This window comes from Crinia signifera, chromosome 3 (assembly GCF_055691185.1).
Source record: "Crinia signifera chromosome 3, ASM5569118v1, whole genome shotgun sequence".
In the NCBI taxonomy this organism is placed as follows: domain Eukaryota; kingdom Metazoa; phylum Chordata; class Amphibia; order Anura; family Myobatrachidae; genus Crinia; species Crinia signifera.
This window is the reverse complement of record NC_139219.1, coordinates 76,042,788-76,070,119: the sequence shown is the minus strand read 5'-3', so window position 1 is coordinate 76,070,119 and position 27,332 is coordinate 76,042,788. Positions and strand designations below refer to the sequence as shown.

Genomic DNA, 27,332 nt, shown 5'->3' with positions numbered 1-27,332 from the left:
CTGAAATACTATTTCCAAAGCAGGGGCAAGTATGTATTACATCTTATACTCTACACAGTATGTCACAGAAGTTACTTTATCATCCCAAGTATCTAATATTTATATGGGTGATCTGTATGAAAATCAGCCTGTAAAACTAGTCTATATTTCAGCATAAAAATAAATGTTAACATAATAATTTATAGTTAGTCATTAATCAGTATTCGACTTACACTTACAGTATAAGCAGGCCTTGGATTTAAAGCAAACTGATCACAAATTATCATTATAAATAATGTGGCTATTAAAATGTTCTACATGCATCAAAAAAATATAAAAGAAAAGTTGTGCGTCACCCCATGATGTGACATCTGTATTTGGACCTGATTCCTGAAGTACAAACCGGGAACAAGACCCTCCCATGTGCACCGGAACTATGGGCGCTAGGAACCTTGTTTGCCGTCTCTGCAGTGGGGGATTCCACTCTTGGTTGAACTGGCTGGCAATTGGTGGAACAGAGACACCGCATCATGCAGTGTTTTTTTCCCTACAGCTGCAGGAGGATGTCATAGATATTAGTAAGTAGGTAACTACGATTGTATTTTTTACTAATAACATTAGTGACTGACATGCTAATTACCATTAACCTCTTAATAAGGCGCTCGGGCACTGCCTTATACGAGAGACAGTTCAGTTCTCCTATGGGTTTACTGCATCTGTTCAGCTAATAACACAGCTCCTGTGTCTGCTTGTAACTCATTGACTGTAATGTACTTATAAACAAGATTTGATTTGTACTATCATCAATATATGTATTGTTCTTTTATTGATAAAAGTATTTAGATTCAAGTATTCTCTTATATAATTTTTTTTTGATAAACCCTTTCTGGTAGAGAACTTAACTAACTTATTTATTTATTATAAGTTATTGATACAGCGCACAAATATTCTGTAGCACTTTACAGAGATATTTTGAACATTCACATCTGTCCCTGCCCCAGTGAAGCTTACAATCTATATTCCCTAACACACACACGGCCGGTGCAAGGTTTGGTGGCACCCTAGGCAAAAGGTCAGCCTAGGATGCCACTAAGCGACTTGACATGGGTTTGCAAGTAAAGTCGCACCCAGGTACAAAATCCCGGGTGTGACCCAGCTTGCAAGTTGAAAAAGGGTATAAGAATCATAACGGAAAACTATACATATGTATACAGCAACAGGGGGATGGGCAACACTCAAAGGGTTTATGCATCTGTAAAGTAAGCATTTTGTCACAGCACCTGCATGTACGATGTTCGTTTAATCAAGTGTGACAGCATAGTTACTTAACAGATGTATAAGTCCTTTGAGCAATGCCTATCCCTCCGGGAGTGCTGGACGGCTCCCTGACAGTCGGGATTCCGACAGTCATTACTCCGACGTCGGAATCCCGACTGCTCCCTCGTGTAGCAGTAATGACTGTCGGAATCCCGACTGTCGGTCAATTATACCACACCCCCCTCCGGTTGCTGTATGTTACTTTCGGGGAGACACCTGGGCACTTTCAGTTTTTTTTTCTAGATGGTTTGCTGGATTCTGTGGATTTGAGAATATATCTATATGAAAATATTCAAAGAATTGTGAGGCGGCACTCACCAGGCTTAATGAAAAAATGTGTATTAAATCACAGCATGACAATTTTCAAACCTCTATGACTGCCATTGAATTGTCATGCTGTGATTTAATACACATTTTTTCATTAAGCCTGGTGAGTGCCGCCTCACGATTTCACCTAGAGGACTTAACAGATCCTACGTACTAGGAGGGCACCTGGGCAGAGACAAAAAAATCATCCAGAGTGCCAGGCTAACTGCTGTACTATATATATATATATATATATATATATATATATATATATATATATTCGAGTATAAGCCTACTTTTTCAGAACATTTTTTATGCTGAAAAAGCCCCCCCTCGGCTTATACTCGAGTGAGGGTCCCACTTTTGCATCCCATCCCCCCCATTTTGTGCTACACCCCCCATCCCCCACACTGTACACCTGACCTCATCCCCCACACTGTACACCCAACCTCATCCCCCACACTGTACACCCGACCTCATCCCCCACACTGTACACCAGACCCCATCCCCCACACTGTACACCTGACCCCATCCCCCACACTGTACACCTGACCCCATCCCCCACACTGTACACCTGACTTCATCCCCCACACTTTGTATCATATCCCCCACACACTGTGTATCCCATCCCCCCAAATTGTACAACTGACCCCATCTCCCACACTGTGTATCCCATCCCCCCACACTGTACACCTGACCCCATCGCCTACACCAGTGGTTCCCAACCCTGGTCCTCAAGTACCCCCAACAGTGCACGTTTTCCAGGTCACCCAGCAGGTGCACTCATTATTCAGTCACATTTTAAAAGATCCACAGGTGGAGCTAATTATTTTGCCTGTGATTCTGTGTGGAGACTTGGAAAATGTGCACTATTGGGGGTACTTGAGGACCAGGGTTGGGAACCACTGGCCTACACTTTGTATTCTATCTCCCCACAATATACACCCTATCCCCCTCATTGTATACCTGACTCCATGCCACACATTTTACACCTGACCATCACCCACACTGTGTATCCCATCCCCCACTCTCTGCTCCCCTTCACTGCCCATTCATGTTGCACTCACCTACAACAATGGCAACCAGAAAGGGAAAGATGCCGAGTGCTGTCTAATTAGGAATTCTAAAACTGTAGCAAGTCATGCTGGGATGTGTAGTTTGATAGTGTTCATTCTAGCATCCGCCATCTTTGAAAACCCATGCAGTTCCTCTTCACTGCCTGGGGTGTCGCTGTCATGTTTCTAGAACAGGTCTGGTTTGCATATCAGTGCTGATATACAGACCACACTGTGCTAGAAGCACTGCAGCAGACAGCGACACCCCAGGCAGGGAAGATGAATGGCATATGTTTTCAAAGATGGCGGGTGCTAGAATGAACACTATTTCACAACAGCTGGAGAGCCACAGGTTGATTAGGCCTGCTCTAGGAGGAGGGTTAGTGTTAGGCTTCAGGGGTGGGGGTTAAGCTGTGTACACACGGGGGTAATAGGGGCTGAAATCGCTGGAAATATGGTCGCAGGCGACCATATTGCCAGTGATGGGAGTGTGCCCCGGTGATAAATCGCTGGGTGTGCGCTCCCGTTTTCAGCCTCGTTCTAATCGCTGGTCGCAGGAGCTTGCTCCTGCGACCAGCTGATTACCTCTGCAGCACCGCCGGCAGAGGTTCCCTTTCATCAGCGACCATCTCTGGTCGCTGATGAAAAGGAGAAACTGAGCACTATATTGCTCAGCCATATATTGCTAGCAATATATGGCTGAGCAATATATCTCCCCCGTGTGTATGGGGCTTTAGGGTTAGGCTGCAGTTTGGGGTGGCTAGGATAGGGTGAAAATACTTTGCGTAGTGGATCTGGATTGTATCCATTGAGGTCAGGCTTCTAATTGTCGAGATTTCATTTATCTGGTCCTTTTGTATGATTTTTCCATAGTAGTTATTCAGGTCTAGACAGACCTGTGGCGCATAGTGCAAAGTACAGATGTTCCCCTTTGCACATACACTAGACCTATATGACGGGTCTGTGGCAGCAGGAACAAGTTAACATCCAGCTGTCACAGATTGAAAGTCTGATGCCGTCTGTGGCAGAAAATGTGCGGCTACTGGCTCCATTTATCAAACTGTGGGAGGGACAAGGCCATGATGTCCATCCGCAGGCAGATTTCAGGCCCTAGTGGTAGTCATGAGGCGGGTGGCTTGCCTGACCATGTGGGTCACGCACATGATCTGATACTGTGACCTTGGGAGCAGCTGGAATCAATAGTAATGCACACACACAGATTATCATGCCTACACACTATGCAGTGAAACAAGAAACACTGGCTCCCGGGAATCCCCACATCTCTGCTGCACAGCATTCGGTGTCCTCAAATCCCAAGGTTTCCAAATAGCGGCAGGCATCTGCATGTGCCATATACCACCTGGCATCTCTATTGGGTTAATATATAGGGCATCTACTGTGCAGCCCCAAAGTTGGTCACATGCAGCCCTATACATGGATACATACAGTGCAGCTCCATCCCTGGGCATATGCTGGGTACATGATGCTTACAGCATCAAAAATGAATAGTTGGGCATACTACAAATTTGGGGTCCTACTGTTTGTGGCTTACTATAAGTTGGGGGCATTACTATCTAGCATACTATAAATTGGCAACAAGAGATTGGCATGTTGTGTGGTCTGATGATTATTGAAGGTCTGTAGTAGTTGTTATATATGTTGGTTGAGGAGATGATTTGGTTCCTAAACTTTTAATCTTGCTTCGGAATTTGAGAAAAATTTGGTGAGCCCTATTTATAATGGAGATGGCCTAAGATATATAAGGGGAGGATCAGCAAACACCCTGCCACAAACATTTTTTAGGATGAACCCTACATGCGGCTGGTAGATAGGTACTAAAGAAAGTAGAAACCTTTGTGGTTTTCAGTGTATTTTATAATAGTAGTTAGGGGGTTATTCAGGCCTGATCGCACGTCTGTGTATTTGCAGGCTGGGCAATTATCGATAGATCTGCAGCTATTTGCCGATCCAGCTAATTTTTCAGAGTCCTGCTAAGCAATTTGCAGGCTGCACAGGGGGGGATTTCACTCTGGTGGGGCGTAGGGCTCCAAAATTAGCAGCCTGACAATTAGGTCTGAATACTTTTGAAATTGGAAATTTAGGTCCGTTTGCAGGATTGTTGTCTATATATTTATATGACTATTTGGGAAGTCATGTACTATAGCTGCATATCCAGGTGAAGAGCCACGGTCTGTAAATAGAAAAAATAAATATGAAAGCACCATCCCAAATCACATCATCCAGCCTCTGCACCCATAATTTTTACTTGGGAGGTAGGAATGTTAAGGAGGAGGGTGGTCCTACCACTATGGAGTCCAGGAGAACTCTGTTCATAGTCTCCTGGGGAGAGAGAGAGAGAGAGATGATGATGATGATGATGTATATGGTTTACTGTAAAATCTTTGTATACAAAGGGTTTTCGCCTGAGGTAGCCAGTAGATTTCGCCCAACGGAGAAATTAAATTGTTGCTCTGTTTGGATGCAAGTGCCACTGGGGGCAGGCCCAGTGTCAGGGGGTCAAAGGTGACAGCCGTCCCAGTCCCGGACGATCTGAGGAGCCCCAAAGCCAGTACCCTGTGTGACCGTTCAGCACGGTACTCACTCGCTGAGCTCCCCAGCCGCCCCACTTAGCTGCTCGGCAACCAATTGCTGTGGTTGGCTGTGCACAGGCACAAATGGACCCATCCATCCCAAGGCTCTGGCCGCCGATAAAATGACCCCTGCCAGCCACTGCTGCTTGGATGTTAGTAGAGGTGGATGGTGGCAGCAGCTGTCTTTTCTGCAGTGCGGCTGTATGCTCTAGGGGCAGCCATTATATGGGACTTCTTGCCACCGCTACTTCTCACTATGGGGGTTATTCACGTTCATTCGGTCCTCCATGCATTCGCACAGAGGACCAATGTTGTGTGCATGCGCAGGTGAGTTTCTGCGCATTTGCAGACATAGGGTGCATGCACACATGGCAAACTTTCAGTTCGCCGGGTGCACGCACCATAGATGGCGTGCCGGGGGCAGAGAACGGCGGGGGGCACCGGCTGCCCCATCACCATATGGGAATGCCCAGTGTTCCATAGGCGTTCCATATGGTAATGAGGCGGGGAGGGGGCTGGCAGCTGACATCACTGGATTTCAGCTGCCCGCCCATATCCGTCCCAGCGTGCACGCATATGGAAGTGACTTGAAAGTCACTTTTATATGCGTGTACCTTCCACATCTTTCGATGCCGTTCATGTCCCCCTCCTGGCCTCCCCGGAAAGGTGGGCAACCCTCCCGGATTCTGATGGACCCCTGCTCCTCCCTTTCCTGGCTATCTCACCCCTGACCACGGCGTTTAAATAACCGGATTGGCCGATCTCCGATGAGGGGGCGTGGCTAAAGTGGCAGAATCGCATAATTTTAGACCCGCCCTCTCGGCAGCGATCGGCAACTCAGGTCATTTTCAATCAGGGGGTCGGGGCCCCCGAACGCCTGCTGAAAGTCTCCTCTCGCTGGGAGAAGCCCGGAGAGAAGATTTAAAAAGTCGGCAACCCTGGTTTAGCCACATATATACGGCTAAACTCCATCTATTTGTGTGCGACAAGCAAGAAAATGATATCGCTCCTGGATTAATTGAACTGCAGTACAGATGGTCTAATGGTTAGCATTTCAGCACTGAGGTTGTGGGTTCGATTCTCACCATGGCCTTAACTACTGTATTTAGAGAGTGTTTTTTTTCTCCCTGTGCTTGCATGGATTTCCTCTAGATTATCTGGTTTTCTCCTGGCTCCCACACACTAAAAATGTACTGGTAGATTAAAAAAAAAAAAGACTTGTGTTCTCAGCTCCTTGCGGACTAAGGCCAGACTAGCAAGGGCGCATCTGTACAATGGCAGACTAGACGGGCCAAGTGTTTTTTATCTGCTGTTAAATTATGTCCTCTGCTTGCTCCGTTCGATGCCAATTAATTATAGTGGCATCCAAAAGAATTGATGTCTCCTCCGTCATGAATTGCTAATTTTGTGTGTGCAGTAATAATCTTGAATATATATTATGCCTGAACATAAGCAATAAATATACAGTTTATGCATTGCATTGATATATAATCATGTTGTGTATTTATGATCCGCTATTAGTAATCAGATCTATAAGGGTAATGAAGGAAACCTTGTACGTACAGTATGCCTTTTACACTAAAAGTACAGTCAATGAGCGATTTATTGAACATTGGCAACTACGACATTGGGGTATATTTAATGATTTTTGCAAGTTGTGACAGCGAGCACGGTCAGTATTCACATGCCGTTTCCCCGTTGCCAGGTTTTTGCAGCGATGGGGAAACGGCGTGTGCGGCCGCTAAAACAGCGATGCTCGCTGCTAAATGCAGCAGGCTCCCCTGCTGTTTGGGGGAATCCTTGATGTCCTCTGACAGCGAGAATTCCCCCGGAACATAGAATAGGGTGAGTGGCCGGCGCGGGGGTTAAACGGTGAGGGTCTCTTGATTTTGGAGATACCCACCGTTTAACCCCCACGCTGGCCCTTTAAGTGAAGACGGCCTGTTGTCAAGAGTGTGAAAAATAATAAAATAAACCTGAGAACCACACATGAAGTTGTTATCAACTGCTGTTATATAAAATGGGCAGATTGAAGCGATGAAGCTTTATTGGAAAAAGTCAAGGATACGTTCCATAACAATGTATACAACAGTCTATCCAACATAACTACATTATCACCTTTAAGGCATGATTAGGACCTCCTTAAAAGGTCGCCCTCCACATTTCACAGGCTTTACGACCTAATCCTTTCTTTCACTATGAGCAACTTGATATGAAGTTTTCAATTTGGCTTCATTTTTCTCAGGTTTCATTTCCAGCAGCCAGTGCATGGCATGAATTATAACGCTTGTGGCGTGTGAAGCAGATAGGATACTGATGCAGAACAGCTGGCCACTTGCCCCAGACATGAGTGAACGGGAACTGCATTAAAATGGTGTCCAGCAGCAGAGCAGAAACGTCACGGCAGCCTGTACTGTAGATAGGGTTATCCCTTGGCTTTACATTGCAGCAGGAATCTGTGCATATTAGACGGAGCTGCGAGGATGGAGTCATTCAGCTTCATTCAATAAGATGTGCAGAACATAGCCTTGCTTTTCTAACGGATTCAAGTGCAATCTGACTAATTGAAGTCTGAAAACATTCAGACTACATTAGAGCTGTCAGGCTGTATCAACAGCACATTCCAGTGGCTTGTGCTCAGTGTCACGAGGCCTTAGTTCCAAATATACACGATAAAAGCTGGTCTTCAGAAACAGTCTGGAAAAATAAATGTAGTGCTGTCATTTATAGAGGGCATTCTTTTAGTTGATTATGATCTTGTTTACAGAGAAGCTTTATATGTTGAGTATGAACAATGACATTTATACTGTATTACATATATATCAAGCTGGCCACCTTTTAAAAAATATTGATATAGTTAAGGGTTACGGTATGGTTATGGAGTTTAATGTCATCTAACCTAATGTACAGATCTTGCCGTGCAATCATCAAAACCTTTTGACAAATTCAGAGGGCAGTATTCAATGCAGCCGTGAAGGAGGTTAAACGGCGGGGATCGCCGAGAACAAACGGCCCTCGCCATTTAACCCCTGCACCAGCCACTCACCATATTCAGTGTTCCAGGGGAACCATCGCTGTCAGAGGACGGCGATGATTCCCCCATACAGGGAGGCTCGCGGCTAATGCAGGGAGGCCGCTGCATTTAGCCACAAGACGCGCTGTTTTAGCGGCCACACGCGCTGTTTCCACGTTGATGTATCAAGGCCCTGATTCAGCTTGGCTCAGTAAGCAGTGAAGATCGCTGAAACGCCACCCCACCGAACGCCTGCCCCCAGCACCCGAATCCCCTTGGTACCATGCGAGGGGATGTGTTAGCTGACACATCCCCTCGCATGCCACTGCTAGCAGGAGAAATCGTTCCATGGTCGCCGACCATCAATCTGCCTTTAGAAATAAAAGTCAGTCTCGACTGAGCTTTTTTTCGCTCCTCAAATCGTGGAAGATGAGGCCGGTGCTGACATCCTGTATCGCCAGCCGCCCAACCCCAGCTGGCATCAGCCTGCCTCCGTTCCCATGGTAATGGCCACTGCACTACATTACATCCTGTATAGTTACATCTACTGTGCCACATTATGCCTTGCACAGTAACGCCCACTGTGCCACATTCCACTCCGCACAGTGGGCATTACTGTGCAAAGAGCCATATTATGTCCTGCATGGTAATGTCCACTGTATTATACCCATTGCTGCACATACCTCTATAGATGCTGGATCCTTGACCATAACAGCGAATTACAGTAGCTATCAAACTCTTCCATTGCTTATTGGTGCATTTATATCGGTTTAAGTTCAGGAATGGTTGAGGATTCAACTTGTCTCCTAATTTTCTAGCTTTGTACCTTCTAGAGGTGGGGCTTAGAACTGGGGCAGAGCTCTTGGCGACATGGGGAACACCCTGTGAAGTGGTCACATCTGTGGCTGGACCACTTATTGCTGTCCGAAGGCAGGGCTTAGTCTGAAGGCGGAGCTTTAGAGGGGGGGAGGTGTCTGTGGCAAGTCTGTGCTGTTCTGCCGCAGCAGAAGATCCCAGAGCACGACTGGATGCAGGGGGAGCAGCGGGCCCCAGAACAGCTCGGGCCCCATAGCAACTGCACCCCCTCGGTAGTCATTTAACAGGTGCCCCTAATTCAGAGATAATTCACTTTTGTTTGGGACCGTTACCCAGTGACATACTGGAAAAAAAACACCTAATTCGGTGCCCAATTTAGACCTGAATTTGTTTTTAAAATGGTCAAAACCATGTGCACTGCAGATGGGGCAAATGCAACACGTGCAGAGAGAGTTATAAATGTGATGTCAGAGGGGTATAAATGTGCTACTGATTACAACATGCAATTTTTTTTTTTTTTCCACCATCAAATGGCTTTTCCTCTGGTCCCTGGTCTTCGCAGCCAACGCGTTTCCCAGGACTCACTGCAAAAATCACTTCATAATAAAGGAGGGCATTCTGGTTGGCTCACAAAACAGCCATATTTCGCTGCTTTGCGAGCCATATAACGCCACCTGCTGGGCATGTGAATGCCCGCCCCCTGCTACACCCCACATGTCCTTGCCACACTGTAAATGGATGTTTTGCATAGACATCCATTCGCAGGCTTGTGTACGGACCCAAAATCATTCAATGGTCGCCGAACAGCGAATGATTTCTGTAGAGCTTGCAAATCTAAGTCAGTCTCTGCTGATTTAGATTAGCGGCTTCCTGATCTGAGAAGAGGGCCCCGGAAGCCAGGTACACCCAGGAAAGGACCCCTGCCTGCCTCTTACATGCCCCCCTTTGCGAGCGCCTCGGAGACAATGCAAGTCTCCGAAGGCGCCCACATAGAAGGCCTGCATAAGCGAATATGAGCATGCCTTCACCATTGGTGCCCGTTCCCAAATTCAGCTAGAATGACCTCAAAGTTCAGTACATCTATTATAGGGCAGTAGGGAGATTTTAGAACACTGAGGCGTGCAATGTGCAGCAGCAATGATGTTACTAAGTATACAGTACATTGGCTATACATGTAGATCTGCTTTTTCCTTATACAAACCTAACATTACTATGTGTCTGTTTAATAGTTAGCAAAATAGTAAATGCCCAAAAAGATTTCTCCAGAACACCTCAAGTACTATTAATTACCATCGCCATTGCCCAATTGCTCAGCGCCTGCAACTCCAACTAAAATAATGTGTATAAATAATATACCACATGTCAGTTACGGTCACCGTAATTATGTCATTACTCTGCTCCAGGGGAGATGTCACCGGAAATGCAGAGCTCCTTCCATTGCGCTGGGGGATGCAGGAAAGCTGCGGCTGCTGTCATTTACCAAGTGGAGGAAGGAGGTGAGTGTTCAAACTTATCACAAGAGCTATTTTTTTTATTGAGACGTATATACAGTAGTATGTGTGTAGGATATGATCCATGACATACAGGCTGCGTAAAGGCACTGCTTTTTTTGCTTGCAATTTATGGTGCTGCCTGTAAAAGGAAATGCATATACTACAGCTTACTGGGGTTAGGATCGTTTGGTCTACAGCAAGTTGGTCGTCAAGCATTAGGTCAACACCTTTAGGTCGACAGGGGTCTAGATTGACATGTGTTTAGGTTGACAGGTCAATAGGTCGACACAAGCATAAGGTCGGCAGTGTCTCGATCGACCGTCAAAAGGTCGACATTGGGTTTTTCCCTTTTTTTGACCCAAATGTTGACACAGTTGACATAGACACAGTTTCCAGTGCACCGTATCACCTCGCTGCACTCGCAATGCTTCAGGCACACCTATTTTATTCTCCCACCACGCCTTAGTGGATGGTAGGGCATGAAATACTGCCTGTCGTCTCAAAAAACAGTGAAAAAACCCATGTCGACCTAATGGTTGTGTCAGCCTAAACCCATGTCAACCCAATGCTTGTCGACTAACTTGCTGTAGGTTCCACAAACAGCTTCTGCTGTCTAAAATGATATGTGGCACTTCTATATTCAGTGTGTGTATCTGCATACACAATGCTACATTACACTGTTTTCTAGTAAAACCTAGTAACATTCCACTTGTTATGCAGATACAGCAGCAGTCACACTGAATATAGAAATGCGGCATATCATTTTAGTCAGCAGAAGCTGCTCGTACAAAGCTGCTTTTGTGTCTTAATCACTTAATTTTTCAAATAAGACTATTAAATGGGATAAGTCTCAAAACAGATGCATGGCGACAGTCACCCAGAGCTCGTATGTCGTTCATGGAGAATAGAGGTATGTGGACACATCTGTAGTTCTTAATTAATACCTGCATTCATTAAGTACAGTACAAACTTTAGTTGTACAGCTCATTTTGGTTTATACTGTATGTTCAGACCCTCTAAACCAGGGGTGGCAAAACCAGTCCTCAAGATCAACCAACAGATCATGTTTTTTCAGGCAACCTGTGGATCTATAGTAGTAATGAATACAGGATGTTTGAAAGTGTGACAGTTAGTAATGACTACAACTGCACCAGCTAGGTGATTTGGGAAACGTGGACTGTTGGTAGATCTTGAGGACCGGTTTGCTCTAAACTGACCATTTATATGTGATAATGCAGTGCTTCATATTTCCTTTTTCCCCCTAATTCACTCTTGCATATAAATGGCTTAAATGAATTCCTCAGAAAGGTATTCTATAACATCAATTGGTAATTATTAGATATTCTGGCACAACTTTCATGTGAAAAACATTCTTTCTCTTTCATCCATCCTGGTGACACAGCTCAACCATGGGATGTAGCAGGGTCCAAAGGAGCCAGGCACCTATGCTAAAGCTTTGAGAGGCAGGCTCCTGCCTTCTGCATCCCAGAATTCCTCAGTTCGTTTTAGGTGCCCACCGGAGTGGGTACTATGCTGAAGGGCTGCTACAGCAGCCATACGATAGAGTAGTTAGGGTGTTTCTTTTTTTATTAATATTTCATCTTAGTTAGTGCAGGCACAGTGTGAGGCTTCCAGGGGAAGTTTCCTCAAACTGATAGCGCAGTAGGGGCTGACAGAAGCGCGCCCTGTCAGCTCCCTGTGTGCTGAGAGATGCTGTCTGGTCTCTTAGCACAGCACCTAAACCTCCTCACAGTGAGGTTTCCTGGATCCTGGGAGACCCCGAAGTGGGCTCCCTGCATAGGGGGGGGGGGATCATGGGTGATGGGCACTCCACGATGGCGGCCGCCATCTTGAATGGGTTTGCAGGCTGAACTCTGAGGAGATTGTAGGCTGTTACAGGAGGTCAGCACAGCTGGGCGATTCCAAGTGGTTCCCATTGAAGGATAGACAAAGGAAACAAGAAGAAACATTCAGTAGGAGCGGCTCACAGGGGGAAAAGGCGCCAGAGAGCCTCCCACCCCGCTGTAACAGGGACTTTGGTCTTTTCCTTCACTCTGTCCTGGCGCCCTTTCATCCCATACTGTGCGGAGCTGGAAGGAGATTTATTCCTACAGACAGAGTGACAGTTTCATCTGAGGCAGCATTTTCCCCCGGTGACCACAGAGGGTCAAACAGCAGACAGATACTGTAAGTACACTGATATATATTAGCTTTATACAAGCGCCTGGCTTAGTACACTGTGATGGATGGAGCTTGTTGGTGGATGGAGCGTCTGCCATGTTAATTAACTGCAGATTTTGTGGGCTTAAATTAACTCCTGAACAGATGGACCATGGGGATATATGCCCTACATTTGAATCTGTGCCCGGTGGGGCGCAAGCCCAGAGGGTTGAGCAACCTGAGCTTGCGTGGCAGCTGCTCTGGGAAGGTCAGTGTCTGCCTTAGTACAGGCTTTAAATAGACAGAGAGATAAGTTGGTTGGATTTCCCAGGCCATTGTCATCCTCACAACCTTTGGTTGGCTCTATTCCACCCTCTCAGGAGGACCCTGCATTTATACAAGCCATGCAGGACACTGCTCAGAGTGTGCACAAAATTAATGCTTTTATGGAGCAGTTTACTAAGGAGTCTGAGGTTTCCCCAGACACCCTTTATCCACCCCACCTATCCCTAATATAGACTCTGAGGATGAGTGTGTGGATGACATGTCATGGGATCAGTGGGAAGAGGTTGAATCCCCTGTCCCTGGTGTTGATTACTTGATTTTTGATTTTTGCTGTTAAGCAGGCATTGCATTTATCTGAGGTGGATAAAGCTCCCCAAAAGGGAGTGTTCAAAAGACAGCCCAGAGACGCAGTCACTTTTCCTTCTGATGAAGGCATGCAAGAATTGCTTAGAGGGGCGTGGAAAACGCCTGATAAGAGACTCCTTATGCCCAAGAGGTTTTTGAGTCTGTACCCCATGCCAGAAGAGCATGTAAAATTGTGGGAAAAAGTCCCACTGGTAGATGCTCCGGTTGCTAGGCTGTCTAAAACATCTGCTTTGCCTGTGCAAGGGGTTGCTGCATTTAAGGACCCTGTAGATAAAAAGTTAGAGGGTTGTTTAAAAGCAGTTTTTGAAGGTGCTGGGTTTACTCTGAGACCTATTATTGCTTCTTCCTGTGTCTCCAAGGCCATGATGGAGTGGGCAAATACCCTGTGTGCTTTACTGCAGCCAGATTCTGAAGCCTTTGCCTTGGCTGAAAAAGCTAAAGGCGGCAGCGGAATACACCTGTGAGGCTGGAGAAGAGGGAGTCAAAATGACTATTAAGGTGTCGGCCATTTCTGTGACGGCCAGGAGGGCCTTATGGCTTAAGGTATGGGATGCCGACAATGAATCCAAGAAGTCTCTGGAAGCATTGGCTTCTAAAAGGGGAGTTGCTGTTTGGTTCTGAATTGGAATCCCTAATTAAACAGACAACGGGCGGAAAGAGTACATTTCTTCCCACACCGGCAGCCAAACAGAGAACTTCCAGGTTTGCTGCTTTTCGCTCATCCTTTCATCCCTCCTTTAGAGGGGGTGCTTTTGGTGCCTTTGCAAAAAAGCATGCTTCTAAGGGTGAGGAGAAGCCCTCCGCATGACGGGCTGGAGGCTCCCCGTTCTGGAATCAGAGTGGGGGTCGCCTCTTGCTGTACCGGGACACTTGGGCTCTATCCGCCCAGGATCCTTGGTTCTCAATGTGGTTTCCCAGGGATACAGGATCAGCCTCCAAGGAAGAAGTTCTGAGGGGATCTCCCTTTCTGATCCAATTAGACAATGCCACGGCTGTGGCTTACCTGAACCACCAAGGGGGCACTCTCAGCAGGATGGTGATGCAGGAAGTGTCCCGGATCTTAGAGTGGGCAGAGGCCAATGTACCGGCCTTATCTGCTGTGTTCATTCCGGGAATTCGGAATGTGGAAGCAGATTTTCTCAGCATAGCGGATATCCTGGAAGAAGAATGGGCATTACACCCAAAGAGGTTCCAGTAAATTGTGGCTCTTTGGGGACTCCCAGAAGTGGACTTAATGGCATCCAGACACAATTTTCAGGTATCCAGGCTCTGTGCGAGGACCAGGGATCCATTGGCGTGGGAGGTGGATGCCATGACTGTGCCCTGGAATTTCAACATGGCATATGTCTTCCCGCCATTTCCCATGCTGCCTCAGGTCCTCAAGAGAGTGAGGACGCAGGGTGCATCAATCATTCTGATAGCTCCAGATTGGCCAAGGAGATCTTGGTATTCCAACATTCTGAGCTTGTCGACACTTCGGCCAGACCTCTTCAGGCAAGGGCCCTTCCTTCATCAGGACATAGCTCGGCTCAATTTGATGGCCTGGCTCTTGAAACCTCCATCCTAAAAAAGAAGGGTTTCTCAGATGCAGTTATCCGAACCATGATTAGTGCAGAAAACCGGTTTCTGCTGCTAATTATTACAAGGTTTGGAAGACGTACATTAGATGGTGTGAGAGACAGAAAGTTCACACTTCTAGATTTAAAGTCTCAAGACTTCTGGAGTTTCTCCTGGATGGATTTTCCTCGGGATTAAGCCTTCAATCTTTGAAGGTGCAGTTGTCAGCCGTATCTATTTTCTTTCAAAAGAAGGTGTCCTTGTTACCAGAGGTGCAAACCTTCCTCCTAGGGGTTACCCGTCTTAAGCCTCCTTATAGACAACCAGTGGCCCCTTGGGATTTATTTCTGGTGTTATCTGTTTTACAGAAACCACCTTTTGAACCATTAAGGTCGGCTGACTTTAAGTTTCTGACTTGGAAATTGACTTTTTTGTTGGCAATTGCATCTGCAAGGCGTGTATCTGTCTTGCAAGTCTCCGTTTTTGGTGTTCCATGATGATAGTGCTGTGTTGAGAACAGTTCCTAAGTTATTACCTAAGGTGGTTTCCTTTTTTCATTTAAACCAGGAAATTGTGATTCCGGTGTTTAGTCCTCCAGAGGAGGTCAGGAATAAGGACAAACTAAAGAAACTGAATGTTGTTTGTGCTTTACATATTTACATGGACAGAGTGAAGAGAGACGCTGGCCAGCTTCAAAGCAGACCATTGCTCAATGGTTAAGGTTGGTTATTGTCTTTGCCTACACTAAAGTAGGTAGACCAGTGCCCTCCAGAATTAATGCTCATACCACCAGGTCGGTTGTTGCCTCTTGGGCTGTGCGCCATGGGGCTACGGCGGAGCAAGTATGCAGGGCTACGACTTGGTCCTCTGTTCACACTTTCACCAAATTCTATAGGTTCCATGAGTTTGCATCGGAGGATGCTTCATTTGGGAGAGCAGTGATGAGAACTGCAGACCTGAGCGTACCCTCCCAAAGGAACGGCTCTTAAACGTCCCATGGGTGAGCTGTGTCACCGGGATGGATGAAAGAGAAAAGGGGATTTTTGTAAGAACTTACCGTTCAAATCCCTTTCTCTGATTTCATCCTGGTGGCACAGCGATTCCTCCCATATGCTCAGTAAGTAATGTCATTTCATGTGTTATGTTAGGATGGTTACGTTTACTTGATTGTGCATATTAATATGTTCAGGCCTTGTGCTGAGTTACTGTATCCTAGTGTGCTCTGAACACTAGTTGAACTGAGGATGCTGGGATACAGAAGGGAGCTTCAAAGCCTCTCAAAGCTTTAGCATAGGTGCCTGGCTCCTTTGGACCCTCCTACATCCCATGGTTGAACTGTGTCACAAGGATGGATTCAGAGAAAGGGATTTGAATGGTAAGTTCTTTAAAAAATCCCCTTTTTCTATTTTTGGTTTCCCCATATCAGGTTTGATATTGAAGGGTGACCCCCTAAACTGCATATACCTCCCAACTGTTCAGACACATCTCCACCTTTTTTATACCCAGTGACTGATCTCATTAACAGTAATGTTGCCTTGTGTCTATCTGTCATGGTGGATTTGCATAATATGTTTTCCTTTGGAGCTGCAGTACCTGGCAGACTTGAGCACATGCTCCTAATCTCAGAACGCGTGTGGATCATAAGATCAACAGTGTCTAGGTTGACCCCAGAAGGTCAACACAATGAGAGGTTGACAGGAAATGTTTTGAAAACCCATGTCGACCATTTGCTTGTGTCGACCTTGTCAATGTGAATCAGATGGAATTAACCTATTGACTGTTGATCTATCATCCCAATCCCCCTCAGAACCCATAGAGGAGTTGGTCTGGCTAACCGGTTCTCGCGGCACATGACTTTCCAGAACCTGGCAAGGATTTAGGCTTTCAGGGTAATTTTACTAAAACATGAGTTCTATTGAAGATGGGATGTTGCCCTTAACAACCAATCAGATTCTATTTACTATCTAAGGTGGTAAATAAATAAGAAGTAGAATCTGGTTTCTCTGGGCAGCATCCCATCTTCAGTAGAACTCCCATCTTAGTAATACCCACAACCAATGTTCCCTCTACTTTTACGAAGGCTGTGTGTGGCAAAAGATATTGGCTGTGCAACTTTGGAAGGAAACTTACATTTTGTGCATCACTTATATAAAACTGGAAAATGACGTTCAGCATTTGTGTTAACTTTACTTCAAAATTATATTAACCATTTAAACATTCAAAACATAGCAGACAATGTAGTTAATGGGTGAAACACACATTAATTGAATCCACAACTGCAAAAATGGACCACTGCTGATCTTTTTTTACACAAATTTTTTTATTTGCATTGATGTAACAAATGTGAGCGACGCTGGCATTTCTAGTGGATATTTTGCTCTTCTCTCACATATGTTGGCACTCAAAGGGTTAAAGCATTTAGTCTGGGTGTCAGAAATTTGAAGGGGTTTTAATGTCTGTAAATAATATGTACCTGTCGATTCCTACTTCTAATTTTCTGTGTCTGTTTTTATTATGACCAGGTGTGCATGTCTAAGCGCATAACTGATCCCCCATCAACATGAGGCTGAAACTCAGGAATATCTTCCTAGTGTACTTTGTGGTGTCCACTGCTGGTCTCTTATATGCTTTGCTGCAACTGGGTGCGTTACTAATTGAACTTACAATTTCTACATACATTTTTTTTTTTCATCATTGCCATAGTCTTTACATGAGGTTCTATGTACTGTGATTGTTTCCAGGTCAACAATGTGACTGTACGCATCGCATGAACTCTGCCAATGATGCTCGCAGGTGGGAATATCCACACCACCGTAATGTGGAGAACTTGCCAGTAATATATGTAATAACCCCAACATACACAAGGTGAGCATGAATCTACAGTCATCTAACATAGGGGTGGTTCAGACCTGATCGCAAAGCTGCTTTTATAACAAAAGGACAAAACCATGCTGCACTGCAGCTGGGCCAGATGTAACATGTGCAGAGAGAGTTAGATTTAGAGGAGTTAATTTGTTTCTGTGCAGGGTACCTTATTTTTACACTGCAATTTAGATGTCAGTTAGAACACACCTCATCCAAATATATCTGCACATGTTCCATCTACCTCACCTGCAGTGCAGCATGGCTTTGTCCATTTGCTAACAAAGCAGATTTGCAGCCAGGCCTAAATAACCCCCATAGTCTGTTCCCAATGTTTTGACATGCTATATCTGCACATTGTTTTTCTCAAGTTAAGGTTGCGATTCTTGCATGCGATTTAAACTGCATTGCATCTTGTTTATTTTTCCATGCGATGCGTAGTCCATATCGCAAGGCAAAAGGTCTACACATGCACAAATTCTCCTATGCGCATACGCAAACCCAAACAATTGTAAAGGGGGCCAAATCCACCTTGTTTATATTTCACTTAGGTCTCTTTTTCTCTCTTTTTTATTTTTGAATTATTTGAAATAGTACAGTTTTTAATATGTCCCACTTGCTCTCTCTTGTGGTCAGACCCCATCAGCGAGCTGAGCTTACTCGCCTGTCTCAGACATTGCGTCTCATCCCTGCTCTGCACTGGATTCTGGTGGAAGACTCAGCAGAACGCACTGCTGCTGTTGCCGATCTGCTGTCTCAGAGTGATCTGCAGTACACCCACCTGCACATGCAGACCCCACCCGCAATGAAGCTTAAAGAGTCTGATCCAAACTGGTTGAAGCCACGTGGTGTAGAGCAACGGAACGAGGCCTTGCGCTGGCTGCACGAGAACCGCTCACCCAGGGACCGCGGAGTTGTGTATTTTGCTGATGATGACAATACATACAGTGTTAAAATCTTCCAGGAGGTGAGCAATGCCCCTCTGGTTTTTTTTATTTTATTTAGCAAAATGTATTTAGAATTTGTGTTTGCTCAGTGATGACACCATAACTCTAACCTCTAATAATCTTCCTTCCATATCCTGACCCTTATTCTACCGCTACAGCCTAACCCTAACTCTCCCTCCGCAAGTAGTATGTCTACTACATTTTGTTCTGCTTAATGGCTGTTGATTGTGTACATACACTATGGGCCTGATTCAGACCTATAAGCAAGGCTGGCATTTGTGCAGATGGGCAAAACCATGCAGCACTGCAGGTGGGGCAAACATAACATGTGCAGAGAGAGTTGTGGTTGTGTACATACAGTGTGTGTACTGTTTCTCGCTCTCCTGACTGCTGGTTCTGTACATACAGTGTGTGTCCTGCATCTCACTGTCCTGACTGCTGTCAGTGTACATTGTGTGTGTGTGTGTGTGTGTGTGTGTACTGCTTCTCGCTCTCCTGACTGCTGGTTGTGTACATACAGTGTGTGTGTCCTGCATCTCACTGTCCTGACTGCTGTCAGTGTACATACAGTGTGTGTGTGTGTGTGTGTGTGTGTGTGTGTACTGCTTCTCGCTCTCCTGACTGCTGGTTGTGTACATACAGTGTGTGTCCTGCATCTCACTGTCCTGACTGCTGTCAGTGTACATTGTGTGTGTGTGTGTGTGTGTGTACTGCATTTCACTCTCCAGACTGCTGTCAGTGTACATTGTGTGTGTGTGTGTACTGCTTCTCGCTCTCCTGACTGCTGGTTGTGTACATACAGTGTGTGTACTGTTTCTCGCTCTCCTGACTGCTGGTTCTGTACATACAGTGTGTGTGTCCTGCATCTCGCTCTCCTGACTGCTGTCAGTGTACATTGTGTGTGTGTGTGTACTGCACCCCACTCTCCTGTCTGCTGTCAGTGTACATACAGTGTGTGTATCCTGCATCTCACTGTCCTGACTGCTGTCAGTGTACATTGTGTGTGTGTGTGTGTGTGTGTGTGTACTGCTTCTCGCTCTCCTGACTGCTGTCAGTGTACATTGTGTGTGTGTGTGTGTGTGTCCTGCATCTCACTGTCCTGACTGCTGTCAGTGTACATTGTGTGTGTGTGTACTGCAACTCACTCTCCTGACTGCTGTCATTGTACATTGTGTGTGTGTGTGTGTGTGTGTGTGTACTGCATCTCACTCTCCTGACTGCTGTCAGTGTACATTGTTTGTGTTCTGCATCTCGCTCTCCTGACTGCTGTCAGTGTACATACAGTGTGTGTGCTTCTTCTTGCTCTCCTGACTGCTGTCAGTGTACATTGTTTGTGTCCTGCATCTCACTCTCCTGACTGCTGTCAGTGTACATACAGTGTGTGTGCTTCTTCTTGCTCTCCTGACTGCTGTCAGTGTACATTGTTTGTGTCCTGCATCTCGCTCTCCTGTCTGCTGTCAGTGTACATACAGTGAGTGTGCGTCTTCTCGCTCTCCTGACTGCTGTCAGTGTACATTGTGTGTGTCCTGCATCTCACTCTCCTGTCTGCTGTCAGTGTACATACAGTGAATGTGCGTCTTCTCGCTCTCCTGACTGCTGATTGTGTACATACAGTGTGTGTATTGCTGATTGTGTACATACAATATGTGTACTGCTTCTCTCTTTCACTGCTGATTGTGTAATACAGTATGTGTAATGCATCTCGCTCTCCCGACATACAGTTTGTATACTTAGATGGAACAGTAAAGAATCTCACTTATATTAAAGAACATATTTTTATTGTACATATTTAGGGCCAAATGAAATAGGGCATGAAAAGTGAGAGATTGTAAGAGAGTTTTAGCATTTTTTTTTAAAGCGGCAATCATTTACACTGCGAAAGCAGGTTGATTTTGCCATGTAATTGATTTCTGCTTAAAAAAAATTGTAAAACTCTCCCAAAATCTCTCACGTTCTGATTCTCACACCCTATTACATTTGGCCCATAGGGGCAGATGTATTAAGCCTTAACAAGAGATAAATGCAAGGGTGATAAAGAGAGATAAACGTCCAGCCAATCACCTGCTAACTGCCATGTTACAGGCTGTGTTTGAAAAAAGTCATTAAGGAGCTGATTGGCTGGACGTTTATGTCTCTTTATCACCCTTGCATGTATCTCTTGTTAAGGCTTAATACATCTGCCCCAGTGTGTCTTAGCCATCATATAGTATTTTCATAGCCATACTAAAACATTGGGTTTCTTATTTATAGATGCGCCATACACTAAAAGTGTCCATCTGGCCAGTTGGATTGGTAGGAGGACTGAGGTATGAGGGGCCACGAGTGGAAGGTGGCAAAGTTGTTGGCTTTCACACTGCCTGGAAGACTCACAGACCGTTCCCCATAGACATGGCTGGGTTTGCAGTGTCTTTATCCTTGCTTCTGAATCATCCCAAGGCATGCTTTGACCCAGATGCTGAGAGGGGGTTCCTGGAGAGCAGCTTACTGGGACAGATGGTGACCATGAGTGAACTGGAGCCACGAGCAGATAACTGCACTAAGGTGGGTATGCTTCCATATGCAGTGTGTGTGGCTGATTGGTGGCCTAATATAGAAATGCCATAGTAATAACAGGAAGCAGACTTGGAAGTGGAACGTTTTTGGAAAAATAACCTCTAAACAGAAATGATGGAATGCAACACAGAACAGTAGTTTTCCAAAATATTTACTGTACATTTTATTTAGTTGTATTGTCTTCTACTGTTAGGGCTATTTCACACACTCCGGCTCCTGCCGGACGGCGAAATCCCGCACGGCCAAAAGCCGTGCCATGCAAAGTAGTTGTCAATGGACATGATTGGGTCCATTTAGACAGGACGGCCAAGGCCCGGCCGCCCGGTTGAAGCCGGATCCCACCACTGGAAGGGACGGCTGTGGCCATTCCCTCCATTCTAAATTGCTGTGTGCTGCACGGCTTCCTGGCCGTGCGGGTTTTCCCCGCCCGGCCGGAGCCGGAGTGTGTGAAATAGCCCTAAAGCTGTGTACACGTGGTGCTATATCGCTGGCAATATGGTCGCTGAGCGACCATATTGGCAGTGATTTGTTTGTGCTGCGGCAATAAATCGCTGGGTGTGCGCTCCTGCGACCAGCTGTTTCCCTCTGCGGCTCCCCCCGGCAGAGTCTCCTTTTCATCAGCGACCATCTCTGGGTACACCTAGTGTACACAGCATACGTTTTTTTTTATTATTTCCTTTGTGTCTTGTTTATAGCCTTGGCAAATAAACCGTTCTGCAGTAATGTTACTCTTTATTAACGTGCACCAGACACTTTTCGGGTTTTGGATTTGAACCTCCTTTTGGGTTTTGGATCTTTATTTTATTTTTTTTAAATCATAAAAACAGCTTAAATTACCTCAATAACATTCCTTTCCAGTCTATTCTGAGCACCTCACAGCTCATAATATTGTTTTTAGGCCAAAAGGTTGTAGCGAGGCAGCTGAATGACTAAGGGCCTTACTCTTTCTGACAAAATCCTTCTTAGATGGACAAAACCATGTGCACTGCAGGGGGGCAGATGTAAAATGTGCAGAGAGAATTAGATTTGGGTGAGTTATTTTGTTTCTATGCAGGGAAAATACTGGCTGCTTTATTTTTACACTGCAATATAGATCTCACTTTGAAGTAAAACCCCACCCAAATCTAATTATATCTGCACAAGTTACATCTGCCCCACCTGCAGTGCACATGGTTTTGCCCATCTAAGAAGGATTTTGTCAGAAAGAGTGAACTAAAATAAGGCCCTAAGTGACAGAAGTGGGCAGCACAAACACTGGACTGATACGGCACACTTAGCAGCACCCATAGACTAATACGGCACACTTAGCAGCACCCATGGATTGATACGGCACACTTAGCAGCACCCATGGACTGATACAGCACACTTAGCAGCACCCCTGGATTGACACGGCACACTTAGCAGCACCCCTACAGTTAAAACGAAAAAGGGCAGCACCCTGGACTTATATGGCAGACCCCTGGGCTTCTACAGGGCACTGGGCAACACCCCTGGAATTATATGGCACACATAGCTGTGGCCCTGGACTGATATGGCACATATGGTGGCACACATGGCAGCACCCCTGGAATTTATACAGCACCTATGGTGACACCCCTTGAATTATACAGCATCCCTGGAATTATACATGACACATGGCGGCACCCCTTGAATTATACACGACACATGGCGGCACACCTGGTTTGATACGGCACACTTGGCAACACCCCTAGAATTATTTGAGACACAAAAAAAAAAACATATTGGCCCCTTAGTAGTCCCCCACAGCAGCCGTAGTAGTCCACAATAATAATCTCCCATATAGGTCCCCGGTACTTGTTTCCTAGAACGGCGCCCACTAAGCAATTTGCTTAGTGGGCTATTCTGCGTAGGGAAATCGCATCACCTCGCATGGGCCATTTTAGTGCCATGCGATGTGCGCAGGGCTGTGGAGTCGGAGTCGGAGGCAATTTCAAGTACCTGGAGTCGGAGTAGGCAAACAATGCTCCGACTCCGAAAATTATAATTAATGACTTCTCTACTGTAAGAATAAAGACCAATGCATGCAGTGCCTCACGTAACCGCAAAACGAACACGTTAAGTGACCGTGAAAAAGCATGCTTTTCATGTGCTTCACTATATGGCACGCAACGCACAATTCGGAGCACCAATACTTATAAATGTATTCTCATTTGTAGTTTACAACTTATTTACAACGTTCAATAAGGTTTTCAATACCTCGTTGGTAGAAATCACCTGGTGTAGACTCAAAAAATTAATTCAACCAAGCTCTCCCACCATACGCACAACATCTTTTTACGCGGATGAAGATCTTGTTTCATGCGCGGGGTCGTTTGTTTACCTTGGCTAAGCCATTCCTTACGCTTGTTCATATTGATGTACAGGCACCATTTTTCGTCGCCAGTAACGATTCGGTAAAGAAATCGTTCCTTGTGTCCATGAATTGAACGGTGACGAGCAAGCAAACCAGCGGAGATTGTGGCTCGTTGGTTTTTGTTGTTGTCACAAAGCATGCGGAACTCATGCTCCACACTTTTGAACCTTTCCTATTGAGTTGAGATTCTTCTCTATAGCTAGAAGAGCTTAGAAGGACTTGATAGAACAGCTTCTTGGATTCAACTATTAGTGTTTATATTTATTTTAAAACCTGCATGCCTGCTTGTCTGTATGAGGGTAGACATGTGTACATGTTTCTGGAAGAAAATGTCTATCCTAGGTTTTTAAGTGTGGTGCAAGGAATGTATCAAATACATTCGCATATTAATACAGAGGAGTCGAAGAGTCGGGGTCAGAAGTACTAGGAGTCGGAACATTTATCTACCGACTCCACGGTGCGATTTTCCTATTTAATTCATTCACTGCTCTCTCTGCCCTGGGCCATCACATCTGCTGCAAAATCGCATGCGATCGCAAGCGATTTTATAGGGTGTGCGATGCCATGACATTAGGTATACAATAATATGATTGTATGTCCCAAAAATAGGTTTAACGCACCCCCCCTACTATCCACGCCACCCGAAGCGTGGTGAGCGCAGCGGAACGCGTCCTCTGACTTTTTCATTACCCCACTATCCACGTCAGCGTGGAGTTGATTTTATATAGTGTGGCGAGCACAGCGAGGCGAGCGGACGCGGGATACATGGAAAGTAATCCGCGTCCCCCCCCCACACAGCAGACAGCAGCCAGAATGAAAATGGCACCAATTGCTAGAACTCATAGGGTTCGGGTCTGACAGTGAGATGATGACGCTCAGTAAGCAGTAAGGCGATTTTCTTCTTCTTACTATGGCTGACCATTTTTATAGAATATGTGAGTGTAGCAACACTGTGGTTTATGATTTACAGATTGCGGAGGGATTAATAAATGTGATCATAAATTAGGTAGGGAAACTGTTACAAACTGGCTAATGCATTTTACCATCTGTTTAATTTCAGTTCTGCAGTGTGCACTGTTCTTCATCTTTTTTTTATCATGTACTGTATATGATAATGTCACATTCTGCCTACACAGATCTGGGTATGGCATACAAGGACCGAAAAACCTAAACTCAAGCAAGAAGATTTACTGGAGAAACAAGGAAAGGGGTCTGACCCTAAAATACAGGTGTGATCCAATCAATGTGTGATGAATGTCCCTTCTGGACTGTTCTAAGTAGAACATTCTAGCAGCATCTTTATGTACAGTATATACTGTAGTTCCTAAAGTGTATTGTCTGAAAAATAATGGAGTTCAGTTCTTTGATTTATTTTTTCTTTTCTTAATCAAATATTTTGGTTGATCCATTGGTCCATGTTTTTCTCGTATGTTATATTATATTTTTAAAATAAACATTCATTTTTATTGTTAACATTACAAATGTATATTTATTTGTACACCTGTAAATCTATTTGTTCGGAGGTTGAATCCAAATAGAACAAGCCCTTAGAATACTGTATCAGGCAACTATTGCATGACGCAGGGAATAACATAGTAGTGAAGAGTTAGTAAGAGATATAAATACAATTTTGAAAACGATTGTGTATAATCATAGTCTAGAAAAGTAGATATCGAATGTAGCAGCAAATTAGATATTGTCATTGTAGACAATAAAAGTAAGCATCAGGTTACTGTAGTGTAGACAATACCAGCTTATGTCTAGGAACCTTTGGAACCATTGTCCTAAATGTACCCTGCAGTTGTTTTATATTATATATTTTTGTAAAAATGATTATCTCCCATGTTAATTTATCATTGTTCCTATGGTAAACCAGCGACTACTGTGTCACTTGTACTGACCTTAATATTATACTTATCAAAGCATAGAAAGAAGTAAAGTACCAAACAATCACCTCCTAACTGTCATTTTTCAAACACAGCCTGTAAAAAGACAGGAGCTGATTGGTTAGCTCTTTATCCAAGCTTTGATATATGTTTTTCTTACTATTAATGCCATTGGTGTTATATGGGATACACCATTTAACAAATACACTCAATGGTGTTGTGTTAACCAGTAGCGTCTTTTCTGTGCACTCTGAGGGCCAGATGTACTAAGCTTGAAGAGGGATAAAATGGAGAGTGATAATGCACCAGCCAATCAGCTCCTGCCTGTCATTTCTCAAACACAGCCTGTGACTTGGCAGTTAGGAGCTTATTGGCTGGTGGTTTATCACTTTCCATTTTATCACTTTTCAGGCCTTCGTACATCTCACCATGATTCATTACAAAAGTATTAACAGTATTGAGATTTATAAATGAAAATCATTATTTACAAATTATTTTTGTGATTAACAAAGGTCTGATCATCTATGATGGTCCTACTTAGAGGGCCAAGTTACCATTGTAATAATGCAGAAATGGCGTCAACACCAGCCTTATGCGGATACTGACAGAAGTCCAGTGGTGCTGTAAGTGCATAATATAGCCATACTTACTCACAGGCACATATAGTTTGCACCAAATGAAATTGACCTGGAGCTCAAGGATAAGAGATAAAGTGTTGGGGCTAAAACCTGTAACCAATCGTAGCACTCGTATTTGAATTCAGTGAAGCCTAATTACTTCACAGAAAGGGTAGTGGATAAGTGGAATAGCCTTCCATCAGAGGTGGTAGAGGCTAAGACAGTGGAACAATTTAAACATGCTTGGGATAGGCATATGAATATCCTTACAAAGAAATAAGGATCAAAAAGGGTTGAGATTACCTGAAGGATAAAAAAGGGGCAGACTAGGCGGGCCAAATGGTTCTTATCTGCCGTCAAATTCTATGTTTCATGTTTATGTCCATGGGGCAGATTAAATTAAGAGCAGTGTCTATAACAGGCATGTCCAAACTATGGCCCTCCAGCTGTTGTGAAACTACAAGTCCCATCATGCCTTGCCACAGTTTTGCTATTAAACTATGGCAAGGCATGCCTGGTCTATAAGAACTTGGCACAAAGAAGACTGCAGGATATTGCTAATATGAATCAATGCTTATATTTCCTTCATACCATTGGTGGCCACTGGGACAGTGGGAAGGGGGCGGAGCCATGGCGACAGGCACCAAGTAGCTAACACTTTAGTGGTGCAGCCCAGGCCCCTCCTTCCCCACACTCCATCCTAGGTCAGTTTTTTTCTTGGTGCCTAGGAGCACAGGCACGTTTTTAGTAGCTGCTGCAGGTTTCTGCAGCGTTTTTTTAAAAAAAGTTTTTTTTTTTTTTTTTACACTTGCGGTGAGCAAGCCGGGTGGACCACCCAGGCTGCTCACCTGCTCCGGAGCCAGCTCGTCGTGAACTGCCACGGACCTGCAGGCTGGGTCCCAGCACAGAGGGACCGTGCGCCACGGAGCAGGTAAGCCGCACTTCCCCCCCCTCCCTCCCCACAGCACGCAGCGGTATCGCGGCTGGGGGAGACGCGAGACAGAGACGCTTCCCGATGGAAGCTTGACTCTGTCCCGCAATGGTGACCGCAGTGAGACGCGAGGCAGAGAGGCTTCCCGAGGGAAGCTTGACTCTGTCTCGCAACGGTGACCGCAACTAGGCGTCTAGATGTAGATGCCGGAGGGAGGGAGCCCA

General features: G+C 45.2%; 1 protein-coding gene and 1 long non-coding RNA gene across 6 annotated transcripts in view; one reads left to right on the top strand and one right to left on the bottom strand.

Annotated features, from left to right (window-relative positions):
* The window catches only part of LOC146063563 (uncharacterized), a 48,708-nt gene extending 48,246 nt beyond the window's left edge, over positions 1-462 (bottom strand). For 2 of the 3 annotated variants that reach the window (XR_014471615.1, XR_014471617.1), the window contains exon 1: positions 336-462. This is a non-coding gene — a long non-coding RNA (uncharacterized LOC146063563). Of the gene's footprint in view, positions 1-218 lie in introns of all 3 variants that reach the window. The other variant, XR_014471616.1, reaches the window with a different exon arrangement.
* B3GAT3 (beta-1,3-glucuronyltransferase 3) lies at positions 444-26,782 on the top strand. 3 transcript variants are annotated; one of them, XM_083176039.1, is made up of 7 exons: positions 444-557; positions 10,481-10,573; positions 17,461-17,580; positions 17,680-17,803; positions 18,437-18,767; positions 20,998-21,288; positions 24,811-26,782. In XM_083176039.1, exons 3-7 carry the CDS (start codon positions 17,499-17,501, stop codon positions 24,907-24,909), a joined length of 927 nt encoding a protein of 308 aa, XP_083032165.1. In that variant the 5' UTR covers positions 444-557; positions 10,481-10,573; positions 17,461-17,498; the 3' UTR covers positions 24,910-26,782. The 3 variants fall into 3 exon arrangements, with proteins under 3 accessions (XP_083032165.1, XP_083032166.1, XP_083032167.1); XM_083176040.1 differs by having other exon boundaries at positions 513-561; XM_083176041.1 differs by having other exon boundaries at positions 521-565.
* Positions 26,783-27,332: the final 550 nt, after the last annotated feature.